This window comes from Podarcis tiliguerta (assembly GCF_965153285.1).
Source record: "Podarcis tiliguerta genome assembly, chromosome: 3".
NCBI classification, from domain to species: domain Eukaryota; kingdom Metazoa; phylum Chordata; class Lepidosauria; order Squamata; family Lacertidae; genus Podarcis; species Podarcis tiliguerta.
Genome location: NC_139536.1, coordinates 4700769 through 4716544, shown reverse-complemented (window position 1 = coordinate 4716544; position 15776 = coordinate 4700769). Strand labels below are relative to the sequence as shown.

General features: G+C 49.4%; 1 protein-coding gene across 1 annotated transcript in view; it reads left to right on the top strand.

Annotated features, from left to right (window-relative positions):
* The first annotated feature begins 12134 nt into the window (after positions 1-12134).
* The window catches only part of KIF13B (kinesin family member 13B), a 184690-nt gene continuing 181048 nt past the window's right edge, over positions 12135-15776 (top strand). Inside the window, 1 exon segment of the mRNA XM_083432843.1 lies at positions 12135-12286. Within this exon segment, the coding sequence (XP_083288969.1) occupies positions 12232-12286 (55 nt within the window). The 5' untranslated portion in view covers positions 12135-12231.

Here is a 15776-nt window from a genome sequence, read left to right as displayed (position 1 = left end):
GGGGGGTTGGGGGCGGCCCCCTGGCTGACCACACGGCTACCAGCTTTCTGTTTTTATTTTCATTTTCTGCTTGGTGATGAGGGGAGGGGCGTTCTCCTTCCCTCCAAAGAACAGGATAAAGAATTGGTTTTTCTCCAGGACAAATTTTCATCATCAGTGCAACATCTTACGGTACCTTTAAAGGGATGTATAAATGGTATGCAAATACATTTTCCTATCTTGGTTGCAGTCTTATGCTTACGTAATCGAACACTGAATTGGACTTGCTTTTAGGGCTCTGGATGTGGATTTACTCACAAAGGAGTGGAATCAGAACCAAGGTTTTAACTCACCTCAACCCAGTGCTGCTGGGATTTAGGTTGACTTGCAGGCACCCAGTCATCCAAAAATACATTTCCTAGGAGTGAAACCAACAGACTCAAAGACTAATAGACTAACTGCAGTGTCGGTTTTCACAACATAGAGGCCACTACGTCAGATGCCTGGAGAAAAAGATAGTCATGTGCCGCGACAATTTTACGCACATACTCAAATGCATAGCATCACATTTCTTAGCCATAGAAATACAACACAGTGGTGACTGGTACCCATTGGGACCGATGGGGCGAAAGGCCAGGAGGCCAACAGCAGGTGGCGCCAGAGAGCCAGTGACAAGCAGAGCCAACTTACTCTCATTTTGTCCCCATCTTCCTCCTTCCTGGTGAGTTCTTCAAGGGGAAGACAGACGCACAGCCAAGGAGGCCTTGACTAGTCATAGATAAGGAGGCAGGCAAGATGGGGGCAGGCTGAGGACAGAGTGGGCCTGATGGGGGTGGCCTCATTCGCCCTAAAGCATGGGTAGGCAAACAAAGGCCCGGGGGCCAGATCCGGCCTGATTGGCTTCTAAATCCAGCCCATGGATGGTCCAGGAATCAGCGTGTTTTTACGTGAGTAGAATGTGTGCTTTTATTTAAAATGCATCTCTGGTTATTTGTGGGGCATAGGAATTCGTTCATTTCCCTCCCCCTGAAATCTGGTCCGCCCCCCCCACAAGGTCTGAGGGACTGTGGCCCGGCCCCCTGCTGAAAAAGTTTGCTGACCCCTGCCCTAAAGGATCAGCCTCCGCTGATGTAACAGACCCAAAGCTGCAGCCTTCTTGGTCTATTTATAACATCATTCTAGTCTAGCAAGGCAGTTTCGCTTCTTTGGTTCTATGTACTGTGGTCTAAACCACAGAGCCTAGGGCTTGCCGATCAGAAGGTCGGCGGTTCGGATCCCTGTGACAGGGTGAGCTCCCGTTGCTCGGTCCCTGCTCCTGCCAACCTAGCAGTTCGAAAGCGTGTCAAAGTGCAAGTAGATAAATAGGTACCACTCTGGTGGGAAGGTAAATGGCGTTTCCGTGTGCTGCTCTGGTTCGCCAGAAGCGGCTTAGTCATGCTAGCCACAAGACCTGGAAAAACTGTCTGCGGACAAACGCTGGCTCCCTCGGCCTGTAAAGCGAGATGAGTGCTGCAACCCCAGAGTCGTCTGCGACTGGACTTAACTGTCAGGGGTCCCTTTACCTTTCCCTTATTCTCTCAGCAAAGGAAAGCCAAATTATGTTGGAGGAAGACTTGACCCAAGAGAGAATTGGAAAGAGCAATTCCTCACCCACAGTTGACCCCAATTGTAGGGAACATCTCCTTCTTTCACACCTCATGCCCAGGACACCCCGAAAGCTATTGAGCTTTTTTCTTAAGGAAGACCCCCAAATTGTTGAGCAAACCCAAAAGCTCCACCTTTCAGAAACGCCCCCCTGTCATCAATTCCACCTTCGAAATTCTGGTAATGTCCGGGGCATATGGCAGCCAATAGGATGTATGCCACATAGTCCGTCCTGATCAAATGCCTTCCTCCCCAAAAGCAATAACTTCAAAGTGGTTAAGATCTGGAATATCAGTGTGCAAATGTATGATGCTATGAGCTCCTTGGAGGTCTGGGGTATGAATTTAATTAATTGGTTGGTTGATTATCATGGCCATCCAGGATAGCTCCGTTGGTAGAGCATGAGACCGCTAATCTCAGGGACATGGGTACAAGCCCCAAACTGGGGGAAAGATTCCTGCATTTTAGGGGGTTGGACTAGATGACCCTCGTGGTCCCTCCCAAATTTGCAAGTCTGTGAGACAGGGCTCATCCCACACCTACTTAAAAGATTTGTCCCTTCTGAAGTGCCTACCGAGGAAGCACCATGGGCTAAGCAAGACGCCCCGGAGCAGGTCCTCTCAGCTGGCATTTGAGTAGTCACAGAATCCTAGAATGGCAGAGTTACCACATCGAGCCCGAACCCCTATGAGGCAGTCAGGAAACAGTTCTCCTGTCAAAACAATGACTGACGACTGAGACCCCCAAGTGAGCATGTTAATGTAGCCCCTGCAAGGTGGAACTGTGGTCCAAGACGACCCTGGATGAACAGGTCTTGCTCCAGGCACGATCTCATTGCAGAAACTACTGCACCTTCATAATAATAATAATAATAATTTTTATTTATACCCCGCCCTCTCCAGCCAAGGCAGGGCTCAGAGCGGCTAACAAGCAATAATAAAAACAAGTTGAATGAATACAGCTTAAAAAAAAATTAAAATACAACATTTAAATATTGAAACATCAAAATATTAAAATGTAGCCTCATCGCAGGAGGAGAAGGAAAGGAAAAAAGAAAGAGAGGGAGGGAGGGAATCAAATTGGCTCCAAGCCAAAGGCCAGGCGGAACAACTCTGTCTTACAGGCCCTGCAGAAAGATATCAGATCCTGCAGGGCCCTGGTCTCATGAGGCAGAGCATTCCACCAGGCCGGAGCCAGTGTTGAAAAGGCCCTGGCTCTGGTTGAGGCTAATCTAACTTCCTTAGGGCCAGGGACCACTAGGGTGTTGCTATTTATGGACCTTGAGGCTCTCCGTGGGGCAGACCGGAGCATGCAATGCCTGGATTTGAGGCCGCAGTGATTCCAGCTCCAAATTCACCCACCCTCCCACCTCTGTTTCATGCATCAGCGCATTGATCTGCCATGAGCTAAGAAAACCCTGGTCTGATTTCAGCACCACCAACCGAAAGGCTTTCAGTGGACAGCTCCCTGGTCTCAATGGCTAGTGCTCTTCCCGTTATTCCGGCGTTTTTCTTTCTGGGAGCCAAAAGCAGCGGCTGAAGGCTGATTCATTTAACCAGGCCGGCCTGTGGCACGGCTGCGTTTTGGGGCACCCTGCCCAGTGGCCAGCTCATTGTGGGCGACTCTAACACGGGGTCAAGGCTTTGCTTTAGAGCGCAGCTAGTTTGCATGGCGAATAGTTAATACAAGCACACCCCCTGGTGGCGAAATCTGAGGTTAACATACAGAAGGATAGGGGACCCTGGAAAATGTTGATTTTTCGAGGCAGGGCCAAAATGTGGGATAAACCATTCCATGTTCCATTATTACATCCATCGAAACTTATTTACACCGTTGAATTTATCTTAATGCTGCCGGTGTTTTCAGCTCTACACAATCCCCCCCCCCCATATATTCAATAAACATTTTCCAATCTTCTCTAAATGTGTGTTCTTCTTGTTCTTATGTTAAGTCTGCAAGATGCGCATATTCCGTCAGCTTAAGTTGCCATTCTTTAGTTGGGACAATCGCTCGTTTTCCATTTTGGGACTAACAATTTTGGGACTGCACACTGGAGGTCAGGGAGCAAGTGCTTCACCCCCATACATTTAGTTGCTTTCCCTGCTTCATAGGAATACAAGTGTTTTGCCAGTTGCACTGGCTCCCGGTGGAGTATAGGGTCAGGTTCAAGGTGCTGGTTTTGACCTTTAAAGCTCTTTGTGGCTTAGGGCCCTTGTATGTACGGGGCCGCCTCTCCTGGTCTGCCCCGCAGAGGACCTTAAGGTCCATGAATAACCATAGTTTAGAGGTCCTGGGCCCTAAGGAAGTCAGACTATCCTCCACCAGGGCCAGGGCCTTCTCAGTGATGGCTCCAACCTGGTGGAATGCTCTGTCCCAGGAGACCAGGGCCCTGCAGTATTTAACCTCCTTCCACCGGGCCTGTAAGACAGAGCTATTATGCCTGGCTTTTAATTTGAACTCAGCCTGATCTCCCCCCCCCCCCCTTCTCTTCCCTCCCCCTCCCCTTTTATGAAGATCACCCGCTCTGAGACCCCACAGCTATTTCTCTCCTGCCCTCCTCACTGGCCGAAGTAGGACCAATTCAGCCAGCTAGCCCTGGGGATTATCTGATGCTTATTTCCCCTAAATTGATTTTTGATTTTCATGTTTTTATACTGTATTTTATGCTGCTTTTATAATTGTTTAAAATTTGTTGTTAGCCGCCCTGAGTCCAGTTTTTGAACCAGGAAGGGAAGGGTATAAATAAAATATTATTATTATTATTATTATTATTATTATTATTATTATTATTATCTCTTTCCCTAACTTTTAAAGTCCCATTAATTTCAGTGGGAGAGTCAAGCAAACACAAGCTTTTCCTGTTCGAACATGTAGTCACAATGTCTCCACAGTCAGAGTCGGCGGTGCTTCTGAATTTCAGCTGCTGGAAACCACTTGTACCCGGGTTCTGCTTTTGGGTTTCCCACAAGCCATAGCTGTCAACCGTCCCTTATTTGGCGGGAAACTCCTTTATACCAGCACCATGTCCCGCAGCTGTCCCTTATTGATGATGTCCCTGAAATTTCCCGGGTTTCAAAGGAAGCAGCTCCTCTCCCTCCCTCCCTGCCGGCCAGGGAGGAGGGAGGCTCCAACTGTGTTGCTTGGCTGCGTTGCTCACCCAATAAGGAGTCTAAGACCGACTGGGGGGTGGAGCTTCCATAACATGTGCCAATCAAATCGGCCGCGTTGCCTGGGGACTCGCCTTTGCTCAGCGCTTCCCAGCAGAGAGGTGACGGTGGTTTTCCTTGCTGCATCCCCTTTGCCGGGTTGCTGCGCTGTGGGAACCACCGCTTGAGGCTTCGTTTGGCTGCTGGGCTGGCTGGGCTTTCTGCCTTTGGCTGGGGAGCTGGTTGACTAAAATCCCTTATTTTGGCTGCTGGTCCCTTATTTTCGAGGCTGCTGGCCCCTTATTTTCAAATCTGTAAGTTGACAGCTATGCCACAAGCATGTGGTTGGCCACTCTGATAACATGTCAGGGACTGGCAGGGCACTGCTGAGTGTGTACAGGGAAAAGCGGGTTCCCTCAGGAGAGGGAACCAGGGATTTTGGGGGGAATTGTACCAGCCAGGAGGCAAGAATGAGAGGCAGCTTCAGAGCTGGAAGGTGGAACACAGAACGGGTCGGAAGAAGAGGAGGAAGAGGCAGGCCAGGCAGGTGAAGGGCCGGGTGCTTCTGGCCGGGAGCCAGTGTGGTATAGCGGTTAAGAGCGATGGACTCGTAATCTGGTGAACCGGGTTCGTGTCTCTGCTCCTCCACATGCAACTGCTGGGTGACCTCGGGCCAGTCACACTTCTCTGAAGTCTCTCAGCCCCACTCACCCCACAGAGTGTTTGTTGTGGGGGAGGAAGGGAAAAGGAGATTGTAAGCTACTCCTTTGAGCCAGTCTGGTATCGTTTTTTTTAATATTGTTCAAATTCTATTACAGTTTTGCAAGTGAGAGCCAGTGTGGTATAGCGGTTTAGAGCGGTAGTCTCGTAATCTGGTGAACCGGGTTCGCTTCCCTGCTCCTCCACATGCAGCTGCTGGGTGACTTTGGGCTTGTCACACTCCTCTGAAGTCTCTCAGCCCCACTCACCTCACAGAGTGTTTGTTGTGGGGAGGAGATTGTTAGCTGCTTTGAGACTCCTTAGGGTAGTGATAAAGCGGGATATTAAATCTTATTCTTCTTCTACTACTACGACTACACCCTCTCCTGTACCACTGTGTCCCAGAACCAGAAAGGGACTGAAGAGAGAGGAGCAGAGGCAGCTTCCATGCGGGCACAGTCTCCAGCTACTTGAACGCAGTCCGTCAGAGGAAGGTATATAAACTTATGGAGGGGGCGTGGTCGCCAGTTGCTGCAACTGCTCCATAGGGCAAGGGTGTAGGAATAGCTGCCTGGATACTACATTGGCGTGGGGCGGGGGGTATCCAGAACTGGAGAAGCAACGGTGCTACCTTTGACAATAATCAGTTAACTATGCACTGGGCGCATTCCTTCAGCTGGGATGTGCCCTTGACAGAACAGGATGCTGGAATCGATGAGACATGGTCACCCAGGAAGCTTCATGGCTGAGAGGGAAACTGAACCCTGCTCTCACAGGTCCATGTCCAACACTCTAAGCCATGGGTAGGCAAACTAAGGCCCGGGGGCCAGATCAGGCCCAATCGCCTTCTAAATCTGGCCTGCAGGCGGTCCGAGAATCAGCGTGTTTTTACATGAGTAGAATGTGTCCTTTTATTTAAAAATGCATCGCTGGGTTATTTGTGGGGCATAGGAATTCATTCATTCCCCCTCCCAAAAAATATAGTTCGGCCCCCCTGCAAGGTTTGAGGGACAGTGGACCGGCCCCCTGCTTAAAAAGTTTGCTGACCCCTGCTCTAACCACTAGGCAACACTGGCTCTCACAATTATATCTCTTGAGAGATGAAGTCGCAAGCAAGCCAAGGCAGGAAGGCATTTTTCCAGACTTCCATATGTCAGAATAACTACTGCAGTTTTGCTTCAAGGAAGTGTTACCTGTATATTACACTGGGCTGTGTGGTTTGTAATACTTTATTCTGCAACCTCAGCATCGTTTTCGTGTGTGTCTCTCTCTCTCCTCCCATCTGCACCCAAATGCTTCCAACAGGAGCTTCCACTCTCACATTCATGGATTTCCAATCATAGAATCATAGAATCATAGAGTTGGAAGAGACCACAAGGGCCATTGAGTCCAACCCCCTGCCAAGCAGGAAACACCATCAGAGCACTCCTGACATATGGTTGTCAAGCCTCTGCTTAAAGACCTCCAAAGAAGGAGACTCCACCACACTCCTTGGCAGCAAATTCCACTGTCAAACAGCTCTTACTGTCAGGAAGTTCTTCCTAATGTTTAGGTGGAATCTTCTTTCTTGTAGTTTGGATCCATTGCTCCGTGTCCGCTTCTCTGGAGCAGCAGAAAACAACCTTTCTCCCTCCTCCATGTGACATCCCTTCATATATTTGAACATGGCTATCATATCACCCCTTATCCTCCTCTTCTCCAGGCTAAACATGCCCAGCTCCCTTAGCCGTTCCTCATAAGGCATCGTTTCCAGGCCTTTGACCATTTTGGTTGCCCTCCTCTGGACACGTTCCAGTTTGTCAGTGTCCTTCTTGAACTGTGGTGCCCAGAACTGGACACAGTACTCCAGGTGAGGTCTGACCAGAGCAGAATACAGTGGCACTATTACTTCCCTTGATCTAGATGCTATACTCCTATTGATGCAGCCCAGAATTGCATTGGCTTTTTTAGCTGCCGTGTCACACTGTTGGCTCATGTCAAGTTTGTGGTCAACCAAGACTCCTAGATCCTTTTCACATGTACTGCTCTCAAGCCAGGTGTCACCCATCTTCTTTACACCCAACTCTACACTGGCCAGAAGAGTTGGAACAGTGTTCTCCATTAATGGGCCAGTGTCTCTTCGTATCTGTTAATCTATTGTTAGTTTTCAAAACGTGCAATGGATTAAAAAAATTGTTTGACAACCTGCATCCAGCAGAGGGCTTGAGGGTTTCATTCGAGCTGTTGTAATTGAAAACACTTTGCACGAATAATTTCTCCCATTAACAAAAACACACCACCGACAAACTTTATTACAACAGGATGAATTTTCTTACTCGTCCACAAGGTGCCACTGGTGCATATACAAAGTCAGCTGCTCAGGTGGTTTTCATACCCCTGGACACAAATTTAAGTCTTAATGACTTTTGCAAGCAGAACTAGCAAAAGAGAGCTTTCTGCTGACTTGGGGATTTCAGTTTTTGTTCCGTGTCCCTCACGCACATGTTTTATGATAGACTGAGATGGTTTAGAGATTTTAGTCTAAATAAAAGGTCAGTTGAGGCCATGATAGATGGGTGTATGGCATGGGGAAATGGGCCAGAGAAGGGTTTTTGGTTTTTTTATGCAGGGTAGAGATTGGCATAAGGGATGCGGGTGGTGCTGTGGGTTAAACCACAGAGCCTAGGGCTTGCCGATCAGAAGGTCGGCAGTTCAAATCCCCACAAAGGGGTGAGCTCCCGTTGCTCGGTCCCTACTCATGCCAACCTAGCAGTTCGAAAGCACGTCAAAGTGCAAGTAGATAAATAGGTACCGCTCCGGTGGGGAGGTAAACAGCGTTTCCGTGCGCTGCTCTGGTTCACCAGAAGCGGCTTAGTCATGCTGGCCAAATGACCCGGAAAACCTGTCTGCGGACAAACGCTGGCTCCCTAGGTCAGTAAAGTGAGATGAGCGCGCAACCCCAGAGTCGTCCATGACTGGACCGAACAGTCAGGGGTCCCTTTAGCTTTTAGAGAGTGGCATGCATACGACTTACGTTAAAATACACAGTGAGATCAGCCTTCTTTATGGTCCAGCTCTCACTTCCATACATCACTACTGGGAAAACCATAGCTTTTACTATACGGACCTTTGTTGGCAAGGTGATGTCTCTACTTTTTAAAATGCTGTTCAGGTTTGTCATTGCTTTCCTCCCAAGAAGCAGGCGTCTCTTAATTTCGTGGCTGCTGTCACCATCTGCAGTGATCATGGATCCCAAGAAAGTAAAATCTCTCACTGCCTCCATTTCCTCCCCTTCTATTTGCCAGGAGGTGATGGGACCAGTGGCCATGATTTTCGTTTTTTTGATGTTGAGCTTCAGACCATATTTTGCGCTCTCCTCTTTCACCCTCAATAAAAGGTTTTTTAAATCCTCCTCACTTTCTGCCATCAAGGTTGTGTCATCTGCATATCTGAGGTTGTTGATATTTCTTCCAGCAATCTTAATTCCGGCTAGGGATTCATCCAGCCCAGCCTTTCGCATGATGAATTCTGCATATAAATTAAATAAGCAGGGAGACAAAATACAGCCTTGTCGTACTCCTTTCCCAATTTTGAACCAATCACTTGTTCCATATCCAGTTCTAATTGTAGCTTCTTGTCCCACATAGAGATTTCTCAGGAGACAAATGAGGTGATCAGGCACTCCCATTTCTTTAAGAACTTGCCATAGTTTGCTGTGGTCGACACAGTCAAAGGCTTTTGCATAGTCAATGAAGCAGAAGTAGATGTCTTTCTGGAACTCTCTAGCTTTCTCCATAATCCAGCGCATGTTTGCAATTTGGTCTCTGGTTCCTCTGCCTCTTCTAAATCCAGCTTGCACCTCTGGGAGTTCTCGGTCCACATACTGCTTGAGCCTTCCTTGAAGAATTTTAAGCATAACCTTGCTAGCGTGTGAAATGAGTGCAATTGTGCGGTAGTTGGAGCATTCTTTAGCACTGCCCTTCTTTGGGATTGGGATGTAGACTGACCTTCTCCAATCCTCTGGCCACTGCTGAGTTTTCCAAACTTGCTGGCATATTGAGTGTAGCACCTTAACAGCATCATCTTTTAAAATTTTAAATAGTTCAGCTGGAATACCATCACTTCCACTGGCCTTGTTATTTGCAATGCTTTCTAAGGCCCATTTGACTTCACTCTCCAGGATGTCTGGCTCAAGGTCAGCAACCACACTACCTGGGGTGTACGAGACATCCGTATCTTTCTGGTATAATTCCTCTGTGTATTCTTGCCACCTCTTCTTGATGTCTTCTGCTTCTGTTAGGTCCTTACCACTTTTGTCCTTTATTATGGTAATCTTTGAACGAAATGTTCCTTTCATATCTCCAATTTTCTTGAACAGATCTCTGGTTCTTCCCATTCTGTTGTTTTCCTCTATTTCTTTGCATTGCTCATTTAGGAAGGCCTTCTTGTCTCTCCTTGCTATTTTTTGGAATTCTGCATTCAATTTCCTGTATCTTTTTCTATCTCCCTCGCATTTTGCTTGCCTTCTCTCCCCTGCTATTTGTAAGGCCTCATTGGACAGCCACTTTGCTTTCTTGCATTTCTTTTTCATTGGGATGGTTTTCGTTGCTGCCTCCTGTATAATGTTTCGAGTCTCCATCCATAGCTCTTCAGGTACTCTGTCGAGCAAATCTAAATCCTTAAACCTGTTCCTCACTTCCACTGTGTATTCATAAGGGATTTGGTTTAGATTGTATCTTACTGGCCCAGTGGTTTTTCCTACTTTCTTCAGTTTAAGCTTGAATTTTGCTATAAGAAGCTGATGATCTGAGCCACAGTCAGCTCCAGGTCTTGTTTTTGCAGACTGTATAGAGCTTCTCCATCTTTGGCTGCAGAGAATATAATCAATCTGATTACGATGCTGCCCATCTGGTGATGTCCATGTGTAGAGTCGTCTCTTGTGTTGTTGGAAAAGAGTGTTTGTGATGACCAGCTTGTTCTCTTGACAGAACTCTATTAGCCTTTGCCCTGCTTCGTTTTGAATTCCAAGACCAAATTTGCCAGTTGTTCCTTTTATCTCTTGATTCCCTACTTTAGCATTCCAATCCCCTATAATGAAAAGAACATCCTTCTTTGGTGTCACTTCTATAAGGTCTTGTAAGTCTTCATAGAATTGGTCAATTTCAGTTTCTTCAGCACCAGTAGTTGGTGCATAAACTTGGATTATTGTTATGTTAAAAGGTTTGCCTTGGACTCGTATCGAGATCATTCTATCATTTTTGAGATTGCATCCCAGTACAGCTTTCACCACTCTTTTGTTGACTATGAGGGCCACTCCATTTCTTTTGTGGGTTTCTTGTCCACAGTAGTAGATATGATGGTCATCCGAACTGAATTCGCCCATTCCCGTCCATTTTAGTTCACTGATGCCCAGGATGTCAATATTTATTCTTGCCATCTCATTTTTGACCACATCCAACTTACCAAGGTTCATGGTTCTTACATTCCAGGTTCCTATGCAATATTTTTCTTTACAGCATTGGACTTTCCTTTCGCTTCCATGCATATCCGCAACTGAGCGTCCTTTCGGCTTTGGCCCAGCCGCTTCATCAGCTCTGGATCTACTTGTACTTGTCCTCCGCTCTTCCCCAGTAGCATGTTGGACGCCTTCCGACCTGAGGGGCTCATCTTCCAGCGTCATATCTTTTATATGCCTGTTGTCTTTGTCCATGGAGTTTTCTTGGCAGGGATACTGGAGTGGCTTGCCGGTTCCTGCTCCAGGTGGATCACGTTTGGTCAAAACTCTCCACTATGACCTGTTCATCTTGGGTGCCCTGCTCGGCATAGTTCATAGCTTCTCTGAGTTCTTCAAGCCCCTTCGCCACGGCAAGGCAGTGATCCATGAAGGGGATAAAAATTCATATTTTGTTATGTGCAAATAGCTTTAGATACCTGTTAGGTCCATAAATTACCATATAGCATATATTCAACACATATAACATAATAATAATAATAATAATAATAATAATAATAATAATTTATTATTTGTATCCCACCCATCTGGCTGGGTTTCCCCAGCCACTCTGGGCGGCTTCCAACAAAGATGAAAAATACACTAAAATGTCACATATTAAAAACTTCCCTGAACAGGGCTGCCTAAAACAGCGCCAATTTGTTGTTGACAAAGGGCAGCTGGACATATAAAGGGCCCCAAGACCTCCAGTAGCTTAGGGCCTCATTCAACCGAAATCCGGCCCTGGCTGCACCTAGAAACCTAGCTCCTCAGGCTGCACGGCTCTCCTCGACGGGCTGCTTCTCTGCGTGCGGGGAATTCTCCACGCAGGTGAGCGCTCAGGCGCGCGAGAGAGCCGCCAGCCAATCAGGGTCGCGGAAACGAGCCGCCTCCCTCCTCTCTGGAGCCGCACCTGCGAATTGCCGCGTGGGACTACGCTTCCCAGGAGGCACCGCGCCGGGCGAAGCTCCTTCGGGCCTTTCCATTCTCTCTCAATCTCTTCCCCCGCCCCCTTTTCGGCGGACTACAATTCCCAGCGGGCTTCGGTCCCTCCGTACCGGCCTGGCTGCTCCCAGGACCACGTTTCCCGTCAGGCAGCGGGGCTGCCGGCCGCCGACGGGAGCCGAGAGGGGCCGAAAGAGTGGCGCTGGGGCCGCCGCGGTGCATGCCGGTCGCCGTAGTCCTGGAGGGAGTCGGTGGCTGCGCTCCGCCTCGTCCGCGAAGACGGAAGCCTGGAGAGACCCGGAGAGGAGCGGCGGCGGCGGCGGCGGGAGAGGCGCTGCTTTGGCGGAGATGGGGGACTCCAAAGTGAAGGTGGCCGTGCGGGTCCGGCCCATGAACAGGAGGGGTGAGTCGTGGGGAGGGGGGGAGGCAGGGAGGGGAGAAGAGGAGACCCCCCCAAAAAAGCAGAGAGGGAGAGGGGGGAAGGGAGGCACCCCAAAACATGGGGGAAGGGGGGGGGAGAAGAGGAGAGACCCCCCCTCCCAAGGAAGGAAAAATCCCCGGTGGAAACATTCCGCCCCCCCCAGAAAGACCCCTTCTCCAGTGAAAATAGGGGAAAAGAGAGACCACCTCCAAAAAGAGAAGCAGAGGAGACCCCCCTAAAAAGGCAGAATTTCCCACACCCGGTGGAAACATAGGAAAAGGGGAAACCCCCCCCCAAAAAAAACAGGGAAGAAATCTGTGCCAGTGAAAGTAGGAGAAAGGAGAGACCACCTCCAAAAAGGGAAACAGAGGAGACCCCCCCCTAAAAAGGAATAATTCCCCCGCCCCCGGTGGGAACATAGGAAAAGGGGAACCCCCCCCCAGGAAGATCTTTCCCCCAGTGAAAGTAAGGGAAAGGGGAGACCCCCTCCAAAATGGGAAGCAGAGGAGACCCCCACCCCCAAAAAGGAAGAATTCATTCCCCCGTGGAAACATAGGAAAAGGGGAATCCGCCCTCCCCCAAACGGAAGAAATCTGTGCCAGTGAAAGTAGGGGAAAGGGGAGATCACCTCCAAAAAGGGGAACAGAGGAGACCCCCCTGAAAAAGGAATAATTCCCCCACACCTGGTGGAAACCTAGGAAAAGGGAATCTCCCCTCCCCTAGTGAAAGCAAGGGAAAGTGGAGACCCCCCATGAAAGGAAGAGCTTTAACCCCAGTGAAAACATGGGAAAAGGGAGACCCCCCCAAAAGAGAAAGGCGGTGACATCCCCTCAGCTGAGATGAGGAAGCGCCCCCCCCACAAACAAATGGGGGTGGATGTGGGGAATCTTGCCCTAAGGAATTAGAGGGGGGAGGTGGACCACCCCCCTGCCTTCTGAAAGGTGGGGGTGGGAGATTAGGAAAATATCACATAGGGGGTTGTTTGAAGGAGTGGGGAGGGAGAAGGAAAATAGGGTCTCCCCTTCGCCTGAAAACGGTACACGGAGGGTAAAGGGGGCTGGGCAGAACGGTGTTCCGGGGGGGGGGAGAAGGAAAGACACCCCCCCAATCTAAATGAAGTTGGAAGGGCACCCCTCACTCATGAGAAGCTGAAGGAGAGAGGGGGCGGACAAAACACCGGAGGGGTACCAGAGCACTAAGAGAAGATCCCTCCACCCCAAATAAAATTGGGCAGGGGTGACCCCCCCTTCCTTTCAAAATGAGACGGGGGGGGGGGAGAAGAGTGAACTCCATTCAGGAGCTACGAGGAAGGGGCTGCCTTGATTTGATGGGCAGAGATTGCCCCCCCCCCAAAAAAACAACCATGGGAAGCGGTGGGTGAGAAAGCTTTGCCCCGGGAGGCAGAGAGGGAATCTACCCCGTGCAAAAATACTGCATTTGGAGGGACAGCTTCTTCATGGGGGGGGTAGGTGATGTCTGGGGGGTCGGAAGAGACCCCAAACTCTGAGAAAGTAAAGCGGGAAGCTGGTGCTGTGGGCGAAGGTCCGTAGGTTCAATCCTCAGACCTCCAGGTGAAAAGATCTCAAGGGACTTGGCTGAGTCCTTGGACTGCTGCTGCCAGTCAGAGTGGGGTGAATGGCTTGAGCTGGCAGGGGGCTGCTCCCTATGCATTGGCACTAGGGTGGCCTGGTAAGAGGTAGACCTCCATCCTGTTTGTAGAATGTGGGGTTCACCTGTCACAGGGCCGGGGAGTACAGCCAAGGAACCCAAAGGACATGTTTGATGGCATTTTACCATTGTACTGTGTATTCACTTATGGTCTGTGTGTGTGGTTAGGGAGCTGCACGGTCAGGGGAAAAACAATGCTGTCCAGGGTTGTAAAGACTGCGGAGAGAATAATTGGGTGCACTCTTCCCACCTTGGATCAAATCTATGCTTCCAGGTGCCATAAGAAAGCTGCAGAGATAGCGCAGGATAGTGCGCACCCCGGAAATGATCTCTTTCAGCTTCTGCCTTCTGGAAGAAGGTACAGGGTTATAAAGACTAGGACTAGCCGCCTGAGAAACAGTTTCTACCCAAATGCGATTTTGGTTTTAAACTCAGTGTAAGGAGTCTCTATGGGAGTATATTGTATTTAAAAATGGGGTATCAGTGTTTTTAGGGGGCTAACCAGGCTGGGATAGCTCGGATAGCAGGCTTGTTGGGTTTTGAATGTCTTATGTGGATTTTTCAGTTTTGTTGTTCTGTATGGGACAATGACAATAAAGATTATCGTATTGATTATTGTATCGTATCTGGTCCGGTCTTCTGCAATGCAGGAATCACAACTGCAGCGTTGAGGCTCCTACTTTCCTTCTCGCATTCTTCTCCCTCCTTGACCTTTGGGGCAACTTTTCCGCGTTCCCCAAGTCCGTTAGGTGAAAAGACCCCCCCCCCGTGTGGGGGGTGGGACTAGATGACCCTTGGGGTTCCCTTCCAGCTCTGCAATTCTGCGATTCTGCTTCCTATGAAACCTTGAAACGATATGCTGCCAACAGCTTGCTGCGCTTTCCCTGCCATTGCAGTCGGCCTCCTCCGTTTCGAACCAAGCTCAGTTGTGGTATTAAGCGTGCGGCCAGATGCACGTTAGGAAATTGGCTGCTCCCAAAAACTTCTGAGCTCCTGTGCCTGCAAGCAACTTTCTGTTCCCCCCCCCCTCGCCGCTTAACGCTGTTTGGTGTCAACACACTGTGAGGTCACAGGAGGTCCGTGGAGGGAGATTGCGCCAATAATACTATTATAGCTGAGGTGTGTCCTGTTTGACGTGAAAAGAGCCACCTTGCCATGCACTCAAGGGAAGGCGAGGTCTCTATGGGCGTTCCCAGAGTTGCTGTAATGTTAATGTGGAATTTGCAGAGGTGTGCTTTGAAGTACCTGAGGTTCACCTGCATGTTGCTTAGCAGACGTTGGTTGCAGAAGGTATCTGGTTTGGTATCTCCAGGTAGAGACACCTTGGTCTGCAATCGGTTAGGCGTGGAATTATTGGCGCCCGTCCGCCTCAAGAGACCATGGAGTGCACATTTGGGGGCGAACTCAAAGCGCTGCGCCGGCCGCACTGAAGTCACCTCCCTGATGTGCAATCCTGGTGGGCGGTGTGTCTGGAGGTCCAGGGCTGCTTGGACAACAAGACCCCCCTCTCGGCCTCACTGATGGGGGCCAGAGGAAAGCAGAGCGAGATGTTGAGCGCTAGTTTGGTTGCAGGAGTTGCAGGTGTACAAGGTGCCATCCAACCGCCTTATGGACTCTACTCCAGATTTGCATAGCGTTTTCTCCTTGGCCTTTTCTCCTCCTGAAGATGCTCTGCAAAGCAGTGGAGATTTAGGACCAGAGTTTTCCTTCTCCTAGGTGGGCTCCCTTCCCAGAGCCCCATGTGCCCCTCACTTCCCTCTATAGCACACGCATAAACCACCTTCTTGACCACAAGACCCACTCT